Here is an 18,714-nt window from a genome sequence, read left to right on the forward strand (position 1 = left end):
CTGGACGATCCTGGATCAGTGTTGGTAGATCTAATCTACATTGCCAATTTAACTGGATTCAGACTCACCATGGAAACGCACCTCCGGGTAAGGATGTTCCCAGAAAGATTTAACTGACGAAGGAAGATCCACCCTGAAAGTGGGCAGCACCTTCCCATGGGCCCGAGTGTCCCAGATGGAACAAGGAAAAGGCAGGCTGAGCCCCAGCATCCCCCTCCCCTCGCTGCTACGTGACTATAAAGGTACATAATCAGCTGCCTCCCACTCTCGCTTCCATGACTCCCCAGCCATGAACGGACCTTCCCACTAAAGTGTGAGTCAAAAACAAACCCTTCCTTGAATTGCGTTTGTCAGATATTTCAATGAGAAGGACAACTAACACAATGCTTCGTTTCGAGAACATTCTATCTTGTGTCTTACAGAAACACGTTTGTTTCGTGCTATATAAAGAATTCTTCTTTCTCTCCACCCTGGACAGGACATTTGGAGATTCTCGTCTTTGCACCAAAGTCCCTTTGACCAGGAAGTGACAGAGGACGGAGTCTATCCTTAAAGACTTTTTGGTTTGGAGAAGCAGTCGCCTCGAAGGAAGAGCCTGACAAGCGGCATGGTGGCTGACTGCTCTGAAAATCCCGGGGAAATCTACTCAGAAAAGATTGCCTGGGTTTGGAGTTGATGATGGTGAAGCCGGTGTCCACATTTGTCTCCGCCTCGAGTTTCTGGGAGCTGTTTTCCGTAAGGACGTCCATTCTTGTTTCAGGTTCGATGGGGATAGACAGGCGGTACTGCCGCATGCCTTTGGCTGCGCTGTCGGCCAGGGAGGACCAGCCAGGGCTTCTCCACAAATGGTCACTAGAGGTTTCCGAGGTCCCACTGGGCTGTGGAAGCTCTAAAGAGTGTACTTTGAACCTCCGGCTCCTGTTCCGCCGGCTCCTTGTCTCTAAGGTTCTCTGTGTAGAAACCAAGTTCAGCCTGGAGCCCTGCCCATGCCTGTCACCTCTCACGCTGCCGTGTAGGAAGGAACATTCGCCATTCCTAACACCAAGTCCTGCCTTTGGTTGGACCTAGGAGACAAGGAAAGGAAGAACCAATGAAACACGGTATCCCCTGGCCAACGGCCAGAAGCACCGTGTGCCTCGGCCATCCTCTGCTATACCACACCACAGCCGATGTCCAGCCATTTGAGCGGAAGTGAGACATCAATCTGATTTAAATGATCAACACTGGTTCCAAACATCTCACTCTCTTTCCTGGACTTACTAGTTTTTGACAATGACAAGACTTCGGGAATGAAATGATCACTTGACACCACCATACTTCTTGTAGATCTGGTAGTTAAACACTCAAAGACACGCACAGGTGTTGCTCAGTGACCTCACCAGATAATTTAAGTGATGTATTACAACCGACAATAGTCAAAGCCTGTGACCACAGTCAAGACAAGGACCGGAATGGGAATTCAATCTTCCAACACTGGTGATACCACTACTAGATCATGCTAATAAAGAAATATTCCTTTACACTACGTGAATACATGTTGCTATGATTGGTGTAATGAACAAGCTGACTGGCCATTAGCTGAACGGTATAAAGTTAGGCAGGAAAGCCAAACAGAATGATGGGATGAGGAAGGGCGAAGTCAGGAATCACCAGCCAGACTCAGAGGGAGCAGGAGATGAATGTGCCATGCTAATACACTACATGGCAGAGTGTAAATAAGGAATATGGGTTAACTTAAAATGTAAGAGCTAGTTAGTAATAAGCCTGAGCTATTGGCCAAGCATTTGTAATTAATATTAAGCCTCGGAGTGCTTATTTGGGACTGGGCAGTCAGGATAGGAAACTTCCACCAACAATATCCCTCTTAGATATGTCTAAGACATGTGGGTACCCCAAGCAGGCTAATAGGCTAGTACCTTTTAAAACAAATATTCCTTATTTTCTTGAGGTGCCGTTTATATACAGTAGAGCATAGCATCATCTGGGAAAATGGAAAAGAAGACTGCTTACATGCATGCTCTATCATTTTAATTCACACAACTTGCATTCTGGTTCCAATCTTACAATACTGGTCAGCAAAATCCCCATTCTGTGGGTGGCTACCCTCTCTTAACCATAGGATGGAGTTCACTGGAACACCTTCCATCATTGGATTCCTGGGAAATTGGCATGCCACCTCTTTCACAGTGCTCTCCCAAGATGATTTCTGGAAGCAACAATTTTCACCATAGAATTTGGAATCTAGTACCTCTCTATGAGTTATTGTTTAAGGAGTCCTCACATGCACCTACAATAATATAGGCTATTGTCATTACTCTTGGTTCCCCACCAGAGCTAGGAGGTAAGAAACCATATACTTTGGCTGCAGGACATGGAGAAATCAACTGACTAGGAAACTTGCTATCTGTTGGCTAATGCTGAACACTAATACACAGGCCAGTCAGGAAGAAAAGACATCACTGGTTTTTTTTTCTAGCACTAGACCCTGCATGCTATAATACCAATTCTAGTCAAAACATGCCCAGTGACTCATGACTGTTATGGAGGAAACCAACAGATTGACTGTCAGATTTCAGGCCTTCTCCATAGGACAGAATTTATGCCTGGTCAAAGCCCATGGCCTTACTTGGGAGTTAGTTCATAGACCTTAGGAAAGAGCTACCATTTTTGTTGCTAAATGGTCACGGTGTCAAACTGCTCTAAGTAGTTATGTTATACCTATAGATAAGTACTGCTCTCAACCTTGGTCACCGAAGCTTCTTCTCAGTGGGCGGTAGTTAATGCAGAGACTCCCAAATGATCAAGACACTAGGAATAAACTCATTTATATCAAATCCCTCCTCACACATACAGCAAGGCTCAGATAGTAAGGAAGTGGGGAGTGGGAAAAATGTAAGAGCTGAAGGAGGAAGAGTCTTGAGAAATGCTGTCTTACAGCCAGAACACGGCTCTCGCTCGTACTCACGAACTCACGGTAGCTATGATTGCCTGCACAAATCAGGCCAGCCAAAATCCCAGCATGGATGGGGGAGGGGCACATGAGGCCCCGCCCCTAGCTGAAGAGCTTTCACAGAGGTTGAGAGCAGAAGAGGCTATTTGTCTGTGGAGTCAGGGTAGAGTTCTCCGTGCTTTAAGATCTAGCTTTGATGTGGACTAATATCACCCTAAAAAGAGAACTGTACATTTGTCTCCCAAAGCAAGGGGGCTGGTGGAAAAGCAGGGTTGGTTTTTTTTTTTTTTTTTTGTCAATTACCAAATACATACACAAAGTTTTTTTTTTTTTTTTTTCAAATGACAGGCATACGTGCTTTCTTCCAAATTTGCTCTGGGATAGAAATAGAGAAACTGCAAAAAATCAACCCCCCAAAATAACAGGGACATTTATTTCTCCTTTTAGAAGTTTCAAATATGTCCTGTGAAAGGGCCATGTAGTGACTGTCTCGCCATGGAGATATCAGCCCAGCTACTCGGCTCAGCGGAGCGGCCAGACACAAACCACAAATGAATGGTGTGGCTGCGATTCAATACGTTTCTATTTGTGGGCCCTGGAACTTGAATCTTGTGTCATTTTCATGTTTCATATTTCTTTTCCAATCATTTAAAAATGGAAATCTATTCTTAATTCCTGTCCCATAATTGTCCAATCTCCCCGCTCTCTAGATCAATGAGTCAGTGGTTCTCACTCATTCTCTCTCTCTCTTTCTCTCTCTCTCTCTCTCTCTCTCTCTCTCTCTCTCTCTCTCTCTTCTCTCCCTCACTCTCGCTTGCTCGCTCTCGCTCTCACTTTCTCTCTTTCTCAAAGTCTTTTTTCTAAAATTCTTTACCTGGGAGTCCCAAACCATGAAGCAGTTGTACTGAAGAAGCTTGGAGGCTGTAGCATAGGGGTAACCCTGACTGCTAGACCTTCCTCAGTTCCACCTCCCACTTCCAGGTCTGTGGGCTTTTTAAAATATAGATTAAAAACCACCACTCTAGAATCCTTAGATGCCATTCATGGGCCAAGCCAGTTCCCTAAATTCCCTAAATAAATGTACTGCACACATCTAGATGCCCACCCCTGATCCACCAGTGGGACTCCAAGATGGAGCCCATGTGAGCATGGTGCACTTGTCTGAACCAGTTCCTGCCAGCATTGAGGGGCCTTTGTTGCACGGATGTCCACTGCACCTTAATGTGCACTTTGACAAACCCATGGGAGACACATCTGTCCCCAAGCTCTGCTGCACACTGTAGTCACCTGGGGGGCAATTAAAAGGCCCTAGTGTCCCACCCTTAAAATTCAAGTGTATCCAAGTAAGGATGTAACATGGGTACTAAACATGTTCCCATACCCCTAGTGTGTCAAATACATAGCAAATCTGGAAGCTGCTTCCATGGACACAGAAGAGCTGTGTCTGGGTAGTTGTGTTGTGAACAACTGAACTCCTGAAACATTGCTGGTCACTACATCACCTAATTCCATTTCACTGTCTCTGTTTATTCGGTCTCTTCCCTTTCCTTTTCTCTTCTCTCCCTTCTCCTGCTTCTCCCTTCCTGTCTTTCTTTTTTCATCCATTTGGTTTTTTTTAAAGATTTATTTATTTATTATGTATATAGTGTTCTGTCTGCACGTTTGCCTGCATGCCAGAAGAGGGCGCCAGATCTTATTACAGGTGGTTGTGAGTCACCATGTGGGTGCTGGGAATTGAACTCAGGACCTCTGGAAGAGCAGCCAGTGCTCTTAACTGCTGAGCCATCTCTCCAGCCCCTTCATCCATTTGTTTTTAATAAAAATATCTTATTACAGGTTGGATATCCCTTATCCAAAAATCATTCTTGAATAATGTTAGATTACCCAGTCTGGAGAAGCAAATCCTTAGGTTTGACTCTGCAGGCCCCATTTCATTTTCTAGCAACTGTTGTCAGAAAGAGAAGTCTGTGATGTGTTGGATCAGGACTCTTCAGATAGACATCCCTGAGTGCTATTCCCACAAGCATACCTGGAAATCCATGTCTATTGCAGCACCATCTGTAACAGGGATCAGCCTGTGCCCATTAAGAGATGAATGAGCCGGGCGGTGGTGGCGCACGCCTTTAATCCCAGCACTCGGGAGGCAGAGGCAGGCGGATCTCTGTGAGTTTGAGGCCAGCCTGGGCTACCAAGTGAGTTCCAGGAGAGGCGCAAAGCTACACAGAGAAACGCTGTCTCGAAAAACCAAAAAAAAAAAAAAAAAAAAAAAAAGAGATGAATGAATACAGAAAATATGACACACACACACACACACACACACAAAATGGAGCTCTAGTCAGCCATTTGCAGAAAATGAACACAATTGGAGATTATCATATTAAGCAAAAATATATTGGACTCAAAAAGACATGTATCATGCATTCTTTCATTTGTGGATCCTACATTTTATACAGATATTATAATATGTCATGAATATACATATAATATCATATGTTCTAGTATCATTCCTGTGTGGGAGCCCGTTTTCGGGTTCCTCGTGGGTTTACCCAGCAGGTCCGCATAGAAGAGGATGATTAGGACCACGGGCCTGAGTGCAGGTGTCTGAGATGGTCTGCACTTGGCTGTGCTGGGGGAGGAGGTCTTTTGCTCCACCCCTTGGCGTCTCTATAAAAACCCTGGGGCAGAGACAGTCAGGGGCCGTTGGAAAAGGTTCCAGGCCCTCTCGAGGCTATCCTTTATTTTCTGTCTGTTTATCTCCGCAAGATTCTCCGCAATAAATCCTTCTATCTAATATTTCCTGCTGCTTCACACTCAAGAAAACTCTGGGGAACTGTGGGGTTGGTGGGTAAATGCCCCACATTTCTGTTGCTGTGATCAAATACCCTGACAAAAAGCAGCTTATGGAAGAATAGATTTGCCTGCCTTAAAATTCCAGGCTACAACCCATCACTGAGGAAAGTCAAGGTAGGAATTTGAGCAGCTAGTTACATGACATCCGTAGTCAAGAGCAGAATGAAATAATGTGTGCAACCCTATTTTCTCAACTGTGTGCTATGTTCTTAGCTAGTTTTCTTTCATACTGTTCAGACTCCATGCCTAGGGAATGGTGCCACCCACAATGGGCTAGGTCTTCTTTTTTTTTTTTTTTTTTTTTTTTTGGTTTTTCGAGACAGGGTTTCTCTGTAGTTTTGCGCCTTTCCTGGAACTCACTTCGTAGACCAGGCTGGCCTCGAACTCACAGAGATCCGCCTGGCTCTGCCTCCCGAGTGCTGGGATTAAAGGCGTGCGCCACCACCGCCCGGCCGGGCTAGGTCTTCTTACATCAATTAACAATCAAGGCAACCCCACAGACATGTCCACAGGTTAACCTGGTCTAGATAATTCCTCATTAAGACTCTCATCCTAGGTAATTCTAGATTATGTCAAACTCAGTTAAAACTAACCAGGACATTGGATATGTATACATGACATGAGCATAGAAGTGAGGTTGTATGAGGAAATTAAAGGGAATGACAAGCATATGGAGAAAAGAGAGGAATGGATATGATTGAAGTATGTAATATACTTGTATGAATGTGTCTTTATAAAACTTATCATTATGTGCAATGAATATACTCTTAGCAAATGTTATATGAAAGAAAGAAAAGAAGGCAGGAAGGAAGGAAGGAAGGAAGGAAGGAAGAAAGAGAAAGAAAGAAAGAAAGAAAGAAAGAAAGAAAGAAAGAAAGAAAGAAAGAAAGAAAAGAAAAGAAGAAGAAAGAAAGAAAGAAAGAAAGAAAGAAAGAAAGAAAGAAAGAAAGAAAGAAAGAAAGAAAAGAAAAGAAAAGAAAAGAAAAGGAAGAAAGAAAGAAAAGAAAGCCAATGAGATGGCTAGCTGGTAAAGACATTTACCATTAAGCCAGATGACCTGAATTTGATACCCAGAACCCACATGGTGGAAGGAAATAATGACTCCCTCAAATTACCTACTGATCTCCATGTGCCCATCATGATGGTGCACTTTATGGCTTCTCCTTGGCATATCTGAACTACTAGTCATTTTATGTTTGGGGCCATTATTAATATAGGGGTGTGTGTGTGTGTGTGTGTGTGTGTGTGTGTCTGTGTGTGTGTCTGTGTCTGTGTGTGTGTGTACATGTACTCTCCCTCCATCCCCTTCTCTCTCTTGTGATAAATAAATAAAGCTTTAAAAGATTAAAGAAAGAGAAGTCTGCTTTCCCTTGCCACATAGACTAATGTCAAATTAGAACAAAATTGGTCTGGAAGGCACAGCTATGCCTATGTCAACAGTTTCCTGGACCTCAGAGTTATCCGGCCCCTCTGAACCAGCCCGGTACACCCTCTACTCAGTTCTGGTTCCCTAGCACCCTAGGCCCTCCCGTGGATTTCCTCTCCTATAAAATGCTCTGCCTTTGAAGCCCCAAATACAAGCCCAGAGCTCCTCTCCTGTTACACCTGATTTTCAACACCAACACTGTCCCCAGATTTCTGCCTCTTAGCCCTCCTGTCTCCCTGCATTCTACAGCAATGCGAGGTCAAGAACTATTGCTTCAACCACTCCCCTGCCATCCTCGTCTCCCACACCACTTCCTGCCTGGCATTACTTCCACCGAACACTCCCAGCCTTGGATTGGAGTCAGAATTGGAAACACGCATCCACATTTTCTTAACTTGGGTCCAGGGTGTAGAAAAGCACATGACTATGAAAGCTGCGAGACGGCTGTGGCTTCCAGCTTCAGCCAGGCTGCAGCTGGTCCTTCTGTTCCCTTGGTCATCCCTCTCTGGTTAGCACGGCTGCTTTGCACCCATTAAACAGTCCTGAAAACTTTGGAGGCACAAGCTCCCTTTACCACTCTCTCATCAGGTCTCACTCCCTCTGTGACAGAGAAAGCAAACCCCATCCTTAGTGACAGCTCACAGTTTTCCACCATCAAATGGACCTGCAGCTCCATTCAGCCTGCCCGTGGGGAAGTGACCAGCTCCTACCTGTGATGTGATCTCCATTACCCTCTGCCTTCTCCATGACCCCAGCCTATCCATCCTTTTGTTCTCTTCTCTCCCCATCCCTGCCTCTCTCCTTCTCCTCACTCCTTTCAGCTAGTAAACGGGTTTCTCAAGTCTCCTATTTCCTCTCTCCCACTCCAGTTTTCTCCCTACTGCTCTTCGTCAAACATTTGTTTCTAAAATGTCTACCTTCGTTTTTCCTGCTAACCGCCCCTCCCATGACCTCCACCTCTGCCTGCCATTCCACAAACCAGCTAGTACCACTGTTATCTACGGTCAACTTTGTCGTTAGCTCCTGGAAGGATTTTCTTCTGTGATCTTTATCTTTCACTCCTACAGTTCTCTTCAAGTTTCCAGACAACATATTCTTTTGCATTTCCCCCTTTCCCTCTGCCTTTCTCGGTTTCCATAAAGGTGTCTTTTTCTCAGATGACTCATATAATGTCGCAGTGATCCAGAGATGACTTGAGCCCTCTTTTTAAAACTTATTTGTATTTCATGTGTACGAGTTTTGCCTACATGTATGCCTGCGTACCATGTGTGTGCCTCTTGCCTGCAGAGATAAGAAGAGAGTGACAGATCCCCCTGGAACTGGAGTTAAAGATGCTGTGAGCTGCTGTGTTGGTGCTGGGAACTGAACCTGTGACCTCTGAAAGAGCAGCCACTGCTCTTAACAACTGAGCCATCTCTCCAGTTCCCCTAAGCCTTCTTAATCTATACAGTTGCTCTCAACCTTCCTAATGCTGCAACCCTTTAATGCAGTTCCTCATGTTGTGGTGACCTCCCCTCAACCATAAAGTTATTTTTGTGGTTAATTCATAACTGTAATTTTGCTACTGTTATGAATTGTGATGTAAATATTTTTGGAGATAGAAGTTGGCTAAAGGTATCTGGACTCACAGGTTAAGAACTGCTGCTCAGCCAGGCGGTGGTGGCACACGCCTTTAGTCCCAGCACTTGGGAGGCAGAGGCAGGCGGATCTCTTTGAGTTCGAGGCCAGCCTGGTCTCCAAAGCGAGTTCCAGAAAAGGCGCAAAACTACACAGAGAAACCCTGTCTCGAAAAACCAAAAAAAAAAAAAAAAAAAAAAAAGAACTGCTGCTCTATACACATGCCTAGCTCAACCTTGGATATTTATGCTTTTAGTCATCAAAGTAACTAGGCTCACAGAAACACGGCTGCCACTATCATCTGTCTCTTAAGCTTCATATCCACGTATCCAACTCCCTTCCAGGTACCACCCTCTCAAATACATCACTCTCCAACTCTACTGTACCACTGAATTCATATGCCTGTACAGAAACTCTCTGTTCTCCTTCTCTGTTTCTTTAATGACCACTATGTTACCCAAGCACGAGCTTCCTCTGCCCCTTTCCACACCCCGAGAATACCAGTCACCTGTTCCCATGGACTCTGCCTCCTAGCACTCTTACAGATCTTTCTCTCTCCACGCACTGCTACTAGCCTTAACGCTTAGCGTGTCTTATCTAAATTCCTGCAGCAGCCATCTAACTCCCCATGATCCAACTAGACCACTCTCAACTCTCCTCGTGTGTGTGTGTGTGTGTGTGTGTGTGTGTGTGTGTGTGTGTGTAGGTGGGTGCTTTAACTGTCCTGTAGTGGCCTCCTGCTTGTCTCAAGATGAAGTCGAACGCTTGATTAGCCTACTTTGCCCTTGACCATCTGCAGCAAGGAGTCACTACAGCCGAGAGTGCATCACTTTCTCCCTTTGAACTTCTTTCCACCCTGGAAGGAGAGCTTGCTCTTTCCCATTGCTTCTGTTCATCTATCATCTGTTCCATCTAGAAGGGCTTCCTTGGAGCCTTTCTCCTGGAAACCAATCTCTGTCACCTGCGACTTTATACATCGTCTCTCCGTGAAAGTCTTTTCAATTTGCCTTTGCATTAGGTACTCCTACTTAGCAACTTCACCACTGATCAGCTGTGAGACTTTAGACAAATTGCTTAATATTTCTATGCCTCCCGTTCCCCACCTGTAAGAGAGGATAAGTGCCAACATCACAGGATTGCCATGAAAACGACATGATAAAGGTGTCTGGCATGTAGGAATGCTGTATATGGCATGACTGTGTTCACCATCACTAAGACTGCTGTTTCTTCTCACAGACCTTAGACCTTGCCATTCTGCTGTGTGCTGGGTTATGTGTCCATCTCCTCTGCATCTATCCCTGGACATTGCCAAGGTATCATAAATATCTTCATCATAGTGCCTTCCACACTTAGAACATTGCCTACAACATGTGAAGTTCTTGTACAACAAGAACTCACCTGTTAAACACGTAAAACTTAACACTTAACAAAATTCATATTTTTTTGCACAGAGAAATGAATGGAAATGGACATCTATAAATCAAGCTCCTGGCTATCATTGAGTTACCTCATGAAGTTGTTTTAAGAGAAGTCAGCCTGGGGCATGTAACTTAGCGGTAGAACACAAACTGAGCATGTTCAAAAACTCTGAACACACACAAAAGAAAAGAAAAGAAAAAGAATTTGAAGCGAATATTTTCATACAGCTGGATGTTTCTGTTCTCTTCCTAACCTAGAGAGGAGAACAAAAGAGAGAGAGAGAAGCCTGAGATCCTTAGGCCTTGTCAACCTAGAAATGCAGTGTGGGCAGTCAGAATGAGAAATTTCCCAAAGAAACGCAATTCTGAGTGACTGGGACAAATCCCTGGAGAGAGAATAAATCTTCTCTTGCCAAAAAACAAATGAAAATGCATTTATTGGAATTATGATCATCAAGAGCTCATCTTTCTAAGAACTAAAATGCCACAAATTGAGAACAAGGTTTTCCCAAGTTCAGAGAACATTAGCAGCTATGATAATCAGGGAGCACATTCATCCCTCATTGTGAGTTTCAACCTGAAAAACACGAGAAAATGCATCATAGAAAAATGGTTCAACTATTGAGGAGCAGGCTTGGACCTGGGAAGGGAAAAATATCGTGTCTCATTGACAGTCTTTCACAGAGGTAACCAAAGAATTTCTCTGAGATGGGAAAAATGATGGTGTAGAAACGAACTAGGTAGACATGCAGAGACTCTCAAATAGCACCAGAGTCACTGAAGAGTGGAAAACCTTTTCCGATTAACTGTTTGTAAAACTCCTTAATCTACTGACAAGCCACCAATGCTAACCTGCTATTCGCTAGCAGCTAATGCCTCCAGTATCACCTGTTAAGCACAGTACACCCAAGGTACTTAGTAAATGCAGATGTGGGATTATGTCCCTGCCTGAGGTGAGTCAGGTGGAGGGATGGAGAATGAGAAGGCAAGAACAGAAAGAAGAGGGGCTGATGAAGTCTGTGTGAGGACAGCTTGGGCATGCAAAGAAGAGGTCCTCGAATAAATTGCTTATTTCTGGAGAAACAGGATTATGTAATTCCACGTACACGAAATGCCTTCAACAGGTGAATTCATGAAGACAGAACAGAGCACAGGCTGCCTAGTGCTGGTAGGAAGAAGGAATGCTAAATTCAGTTTACTGGGTGTGCAGTTTTGTTTTGGGGTGATGACAAGATGTTTTGTGGACAGTGTCACTTAGCGAGAGAGCTAAGAGCCTCTGACACACAAAGGCAGCAATTGCTCTGCTTCTGCGTGGCCTCCAGAAGCTTCGACATGACAAAGCACTTGCAGGTCTATTCTTTCATTTGATTCTCATAACACAAATTATACATGTGAGTGCTGTTCACGGGCTCTGTCAGCAACTGTACATTATACTAAAGTTAGAATAGAAGCTAGTTATCAAGTATTCACTCATACATGAATGCCCATGCCTCCCATATACGAAGCATTAGTTGGAATACTGCCTTCACAAGAGTGAACCAGAAAAGATGCCTTCCTTCTTGACACTCCTGTCCTACAACGGATCGTATTTCTGAAGACCTGGCCTCTGGCCTCCTGTCCATCCATGTGTCATGATGTCACTCCCTTGACTGCAGTTCCATGCAGCCTCAGGCAATGTGTTAATGTGTCCTGCTAAGGAAGTACTGAACTGCACGCTGTCTTTTCCATTCGGGACACCTTTCCTCCCCTCGATGGCTGGCCTGTCCCATGTCATCTAGCTCATGCAGGCCTCCTCAGCACTTCTCCTCGAGAAAGTTTACCCCTGGCCCCTTGGATTCAGCATCCGACTCACTCGGGCCTCCTTGCCTCCACCCAGGCCCTATGGAGTGTTATCTGTAGAGAGGTTAATTTGTGATTTTGACTCTCTTAGTGATAGACATTATTTTCTTGAGTGAACTTTGTTCATTTACAAACATTCAGCAATTATCTCCTCCACTCTGATCTTTGTTAAGGACCTTCACCCTTTTGTGACAGTTCCATACATCAGTGTGACCTCACACAACAGCTAGAGTAAAGGTTAGATCTTTGCCTCAGGACTAACTTCACCCATAAAACTCCATTCTTTGAGTACAGCCATCAGCTCAGAGGAGAGCACAGAGTCTATATTGGTCCAATTGGTGTCTAGTCCAGAAACTTTATTGGGCCATGATGAATTGATTATAGAGCTAAGACCAAGGTAGCAGAGCTAAGAACCGGGTCCTAGGTATGCTAATTTAAGGCCTGGACCACTTAGTTGCAAAAGCAAGAGTATTCATCATCCATCCCTATTACCCTAACACTGATCTCAAGAAAGTTTACGCTGGGTTTTGCACCCTAAACATCTCACTTCGTTCTAAGTGCAAAATGGCTGTACTGTAGTGACAACACGCTAATTTCAATAGCATAGTAGAGTCTAGCCATTTGCACTCTTTACTCAAACATTTTCATGACAAGAAATCACAGTAGAATTTTCTAGAAAATAATTCCTCATTTTGTTTGCAAAAGTATAGAGTCCCAGATACAAAGAGATCAAGAAGAAGTGCCCAAGACCAGTGTTTTGAAGTGAAGAGGTGCACGAAGTAGAGTCCAAGGGAGGCCACAAGAATGAAGGATACATGATGGGTCCCTACTTAATAGGTGTTGGGACTTCTAAAACATCTCAAGACAATGGAGTTATTTTCATATTCCTTACTGGATTTCCCTTCATCAAAAACTTCTCTAGTCTCCCCAAATTTGATTCAACTTTCTGACGTAACTAATTATGTAACTGTGTCTCCCAATTAAACATCACTTAGCCTTCAGAATAGGAGTGAATAAGGACATGTTCCCTACTGCATGCCAGGGATGCTTATTTTAAGTTCCAGAGATTAACCAGAACTAAATGCGGAAGTTCAGATGTCCGGGGAATTGGGGAGTTGTACACGAAGCATCTAAGCAAGAAGGTAGTGAATAAGGCGGTTGCTTGGCGACCCCAGTGTGAGTGGAGGTCAGAGGACAACTCTGTGGGAGACGTTTAACTCAAGCTGGGCTGTGGTGGCACACGCCTTTAATCCCAGCACTTGGGAGGCAGAGGCAGGTGGGTCTCTGTAAGTTCGAGGCCAGCCTGGTCTACAGAGTGAGTTCCAGGAAAGGCTCCAAAGCTGCACAGAGAGACCCTGTCTCAAAAAAAAAAAAAAAAAAAAAAAAGAAAAGAAAAGAAATTGAACTCAGGCCCTTGGGCTTGGCGACAAACACCTTTACCAGCTGAGACATCTCCCTCACACTGGGTCTATTTTTAAATTCTCTTCTCGGTAAGACAAAGAAGTCATAAAAATGAACCCTGATTTCCCCAGTAACGTATCTGAGAACACGTTTTGGGGGATCCCCTCCCAAGTGTCTGGAGCTTTCACTTTTGCTTGATAAATATGTCCTGTGTTTTACTCAAAGGAAAAAGAAGAGGATTTATTTATTATGGAATCTGTATACATCATGTTTTATTAACTAAGGCAAATGGATGGTAAGAAAGCTAGCCAGGGGGAAGGGCAACAATTGCTACCTAGTGTTATTTCAGACACTAGGCCTTAAGGAGAGTTCTGGCCATTTTCCAATGGATTTGGGACACTGTGGGGTGTGCTTTGACTGCTATGTACTTTCTGCACATTTCTAAGCACAGGGACTGCCGCCCCCCTGCCCATCCCCTATGTCCCACCTTCTCGGTGCCACCATTAGTCAAACAGACTTTGAGACCTGATAGAGACACATCCTCGCTCTATCTTGGACAAATAACTGTGCCTCAGTCTTCTCATCCGTAACAGGAGTGGTAGTGACTTCTTAGATCATTATAAGGATTAACAAAATTAGTGATTGGAAAATCTTAGTACAGGGTGTAATATGCACAACAGTAACTAAAATATAATGACATGCATTTATGAGTGTTCCATCATTTCATGCAGATTAACAACCTTCACACAGGAAGATGCCAGTTATCACCTTCATTGAGCTAAGGTCACAATAGCTGCTAAGTGTTATAGCTTAGCTGCCACATCGTATGCCACAAGGGACAGTACATGGCAGCCATCATGATTAGGTAAACACCTGGCTGTGTTTAGCGTCAGTTGGATGGCTGGAAAGGGTGGCTTTCAGATTTTCTTTTTTCTTTTCTTTTTTTCTTTTTTTTTTTCTTTTTTTTTTTCTTTTTTTTTTTTTTTTTGGTTTTTCGAGACAGGGTTTCTCTGTATAGCTTTGCGCCTTTCCTGGAACTCGCTTTGGAGACCAGGCTGGCCTCGAACTCACAGAGATCCGCCTGGCTCTGCCTCCCGAGTGCTGGGATTAAAGGCGTGCGCCACCATTTCTTTAGAAGGCATTCTGGGTGTTGAATTTGATTTGTGCTTAAATTTGACAGTGGTAGAAAATGCTGCAAAATGAAGCCAATGGTATTGTGAACCTAGCATTCCTAAACGCCATTACAACTCGCCCTTCCTTAAGTCTGTGGAAAGAGCTCATGACATTGTTGCCGTAGCCTTGATCAGCAACCTGGAAGGACCCATACTACTTTATAAGCCTGGCTGCTCTTCCTGTCTATTCCTTTGCTCAGTGTGCTTTCCATAACACTTCGGGCTTTACTCCTCCTCCAAGGCTCCCTCCCGGCTATGTGGCTGACCTTCATTCAGGCTTTACTCAAACAGCATGGTTTTTCTCTTTCTCTTCCTTATCTCCCTACCCTGGCAGCTGCTAAGATTTACAGCTTGCCTGCACTGAATTGTTCCTCCTCCTCCTCCTCCTCCTCCTCCTCCTCCTCCTCCTCCTCCTCTTCCTTCTCCTCATCTTCTCCTTCTCCTTCTTCTTCTTTTGAACTCCAAGAAATCTGTCCTTGAGTTTCTGCCTGAGTCTGTCAAATGTCTTTGTTAATGAGACTAAGAACTGAAAGGAGAGAGCTCCATTATCCTAGAAACATGTGCGATTCTGACAAGATGCTCCCAAAATTTCCAGTAATGTTATTACTGCAGCTGAGTGTGCAACGTGTGCATGGACAAGTGACAGGCATGGTGAAGGGCATTCTGGGGAGGCAGCATGGTCTGACTCTCCAGCTTTTTAGCTGCAAGATAGTTCTTACCTGTCACATGAGGAGCCTGTAGAGTCTGAAGTCTGACCGTCAACTGCAGTATATATTAGAATCACACAAAGAGCTCTTTTATTCTTTTCTAAGAAATGCTCTGGGTCCCCCTAGGCTTGCTAATCTAACGAAACTGTGGTGCACCTTGGCATGAATAAGTCTAAGGCCTCCCAAATTTCTTACTATACAATCAATTTGAAAACCACTGAGTAAATTACCTCTAGGGTCCATCCAGAGAGAGCATCACACCTTTCCGTGTGCTTGTGTGACTGTCCTGACCGGGATGAGGCTATTTTAAAGACATGCGTGTGCCCCTCCCTTTGACTATCAGACTAATGACACAATGGAATCCAAGAAACTCAAATTTCCCCAGGAATCTCATGCTGCAGAGGAGGGAAAGCTGGGCCCTGATGGTTGCCAGAGGAGGAGCTTGACTCCCAGAACGATTTCGCCACTTGCCCGGCTGTTCTGCAGTAGAGGTTGGAGCTGAGACAATGACAGATGGATGATAACTGGGACCACACCCAGACCAGGACTGCTTAGTTATCTATGCATACTTCTTGCCCTCTATTTAAACCTAAGCTTCGTGTCAGGGGGAGGGGCCATTGGACATCTTCCTTTATTCTTCTCCCAATATATCAGTTTTGAATTGATCTCCTCCTCTGCCTTTCACTATTATTCATCTTTTTAATTGGCCTATTGAGGATGGATGGCCAAGCTTAACTTATCTGAATTTCCAGGGCCCTGGTTCTGGTCCTACCAACCCTAGTAACCCTGTTACACACCAGAAACGTAACAAATGAAATACCTGCAGCAGAATCTTGTTGCCATCATAGTCCTGAGTCTGCCACCTGGTGCTGCTGATGGGCACACACGGATTGGGAAGAAGAGGCACCAGCTGGCCGATCTCTTGAACCTTGAACTGCAGCACAGAAGACTCTTTGGGGTCCACTGACATTCCCAGGGGCAGCTGCTTCAGAGAGAGCTGCAGGCTGAAGCCCTCGGAGGCATAGAGAACAAAGAAACAGAAGTTGCTCTTTTGAACGGTGGCATCCCTCTGTAGGATCATCTCATACAGTCTGATGGCGTCTTCGTAGTTATCAAAACTGCAATACAGAGTCACTCTGAGGATATCAGTGCCACAATGCACCGGCCTCATGCCCCACACTGGCATCTGGTTGTGCAGGCTGTAGAATTCCTGATTGGCAGGGAGATAGGGACAAGGCCTCCCCTGTGCATGCTGGGTAGGGAAACCCTGCCAGGGCGAATGCTGTAGGAAGTCCAAGACTCGAAACAGCCGCTCCTGTCCCAAGCTTTCCTGAAGAAAGAGCAAAACAGACATCCCTGGGAAGCGGGCCCTCCGGGGATGGTACTTTTCATGGTAATTCACTGGTCTGGCCCGTTCAGACACCAGGAAGAGACGCACCTCTGGGCAGATGCAATCCAGGAGTTGGTCCAGAGCCTGCTGCAGAAGCGAACCGTTCCCAGTGTCAGCAAGAAGATGCACAGTCAAGGCTAGAGACTCCTGTGTCTCATCCATGGCAGGCCTATGTGAAGATGATAATGAAGGCCACCCGGCAGGGCCCACTGTTCAGTCTTCTAAGATGAACCAAGGCCTCACATGGAGCCCTCTGGAAAAACTTCAGCCACTTCTGAACCAAGAGCTCTTAGCCAGATCACACAGGCTCCCGGCTTCCTCCAATGCTCCAGCAGGGAATGTCACTCAAGTGTGGACTTTGCTACACACAACAGCAGTAGCTTCATGTCATCCGGTCTGGGCAGATGTAACTATGTGCTTGGCTTTTTCAGGCATTCCCTGGGGTTCCTGTTTGACCTAAAAACCTATAATGCCGAGAACCACACCAGTGGGTGGTTCTTACATTCAACTCAGTAGAGGAAATGACCAGGCTTAGAGAGGAACAGGAGGCAGCTCTGTTGCACTGATAGCAATCTGGAGCTCTGTTACACTGGAGAGACATCCATTGGGTGGACCACAATGGGCTCTGACTTCCTACTTAAGTATCCTGATGTTTACAGGGGCCTGCCAGGCCACCCGAATAGAATGCCTTCTGTAAAACCACTTCCAAGCTTGTCTGCTTGCCAGAGCCCTCAGCCACCATCTCTTTTATTTCATTTTTGACCATTTTATACTAGGTCACAAAGAAGAGATATTTTGTCTACGTAGTGTCGGCCTCATTGAAAACGGTTTGCCTGGCTGAACTAACAGTCTGGATGCGCTAAAACAACCTTAAGAAACTAAGTCGCCTTTGGCTCGTGCAAGTTTGCGGACAGTGAGCCTTCCTATTTCAGTAATTACTGTGTCTTCCTAGGGAGGATCTGTTGGTAAATCGTCCTAAAACTTTAGATAAATTGATTTAATCAGCCAACAAACCTACAAAGAGGAGAGTATTTACCCCCCAGTTGCTGACAAGAAGCCGAGGCAAAGGAAAAATCAGGGAAGTTGCCCAGACTCACACCGTGAAGTGGCTGAGGAAAGATTTGAAGGATCGGAAGGGCCCACATTCCATGCTCCCTCTCTAGAGCTGGGAAGGCCAGCCACAGCTTGTTGTTTGTCTGTTTGTTTGTTTGTTTGTTCATTCTCTTGAGGTGAGGAAGAGCTGCCAAGTCAACACCTAGTTGACACACTGTTAGGAGTGTGTATAAATTGCTGCTATGAGAGTTGTTCTGCCGCTGGGTGTGGATATGCACCGTGTTCTAATGTGAGAACGTGTAAGGGAAGGTGTAACGCCACGGTGGATCAGGGCATGTTGTAACTTTCTAATTCAAAACCAATTTTAACGAAAGGGATAACTTCCTCTAACTTTACATCTTACATTCATGGGTTCCTTCAGTAGTGTGAAAGCTATGATCCTGTGCTTGGATCATGGGCTAGCCACGCTAATTCTAAAGAGAGACACTTTTGCCTCTCTGTAACTAAGAATGGAGCAGTGGAGGTACCCGTGGGAGAGGAGCAGCAAGGAGTCTCACAGCTGAGTCTACATCTCTCTGGTTCCATTCATAGTTGTCTATACATTGCAAAATTCTCACAAATCTATGGAAGAAGAGACAGATTCTTTCTCTCCGTGACTTGGCCAAACTGTCAATTAATCCACTTTCCTTTTCTAATTTCTGTTTCCTAATTTTTTTGGACTACAGGGAAGCTGAGGGGGTAGTTATGGGCTTGACCACTTGGTAACAGTAGAATAACCAAATTTAAAGTCAAAAGTTCAGTCTTCAGAAAGGAATCATCTCCACTGAGATCTGCCCATAGCTTCAATCAGTTGAATTTTATAACACTAAGATTCTTGTATTAGAAAACTGT

At 44.8% G+C, this 18,714-nt stretch overlaps 1 protein-coding gene across 1 annotated transcript; it reads right to left on the minus strand.

Annotated features, from left to right (window-relative positions):
• Window positions 1-341: 341 nt before the first annotated feature.
• On the minus strand, window positions 342-17,273 carry Fam124b (family with sequence similarity 124 member B). Its single transcript, XM_052749996.1, has 2 exons — window positions 16,201-17,273; window positions 342-1,064 (listed from the first exon to the last, which is right to left on the minus strand). Exons 1-2 carry the CDS (start codon window positions 16,930-16,932, stop codon window positions 441-443), a joined length of 1,356 nt encoding a protein of 451 aa, XP_052605956.1. The 5' UTR covers window positions 16,933-17,273; the 3' UTR covers window positions 342-440.
• Window positions 17,274-18,714: the final 1,441 nt, after the last annotated feature.

Source organism: Peromyscus californicus, unplaced genomic scaffold, assembly GCF_007827085.1.
Source record: "Peromyscus californicus insignis strain IS unplaced genomic scaffold, ASM782708v3 Scaffold_21__1_contigs__length_65335640, whole genome shotgun sequence".
NCBI lineage: Eukaryota > Metazoa > Chordata > Mammalia > Rodentia > Cricetidae > Peromyscus > Peromyscus californicus.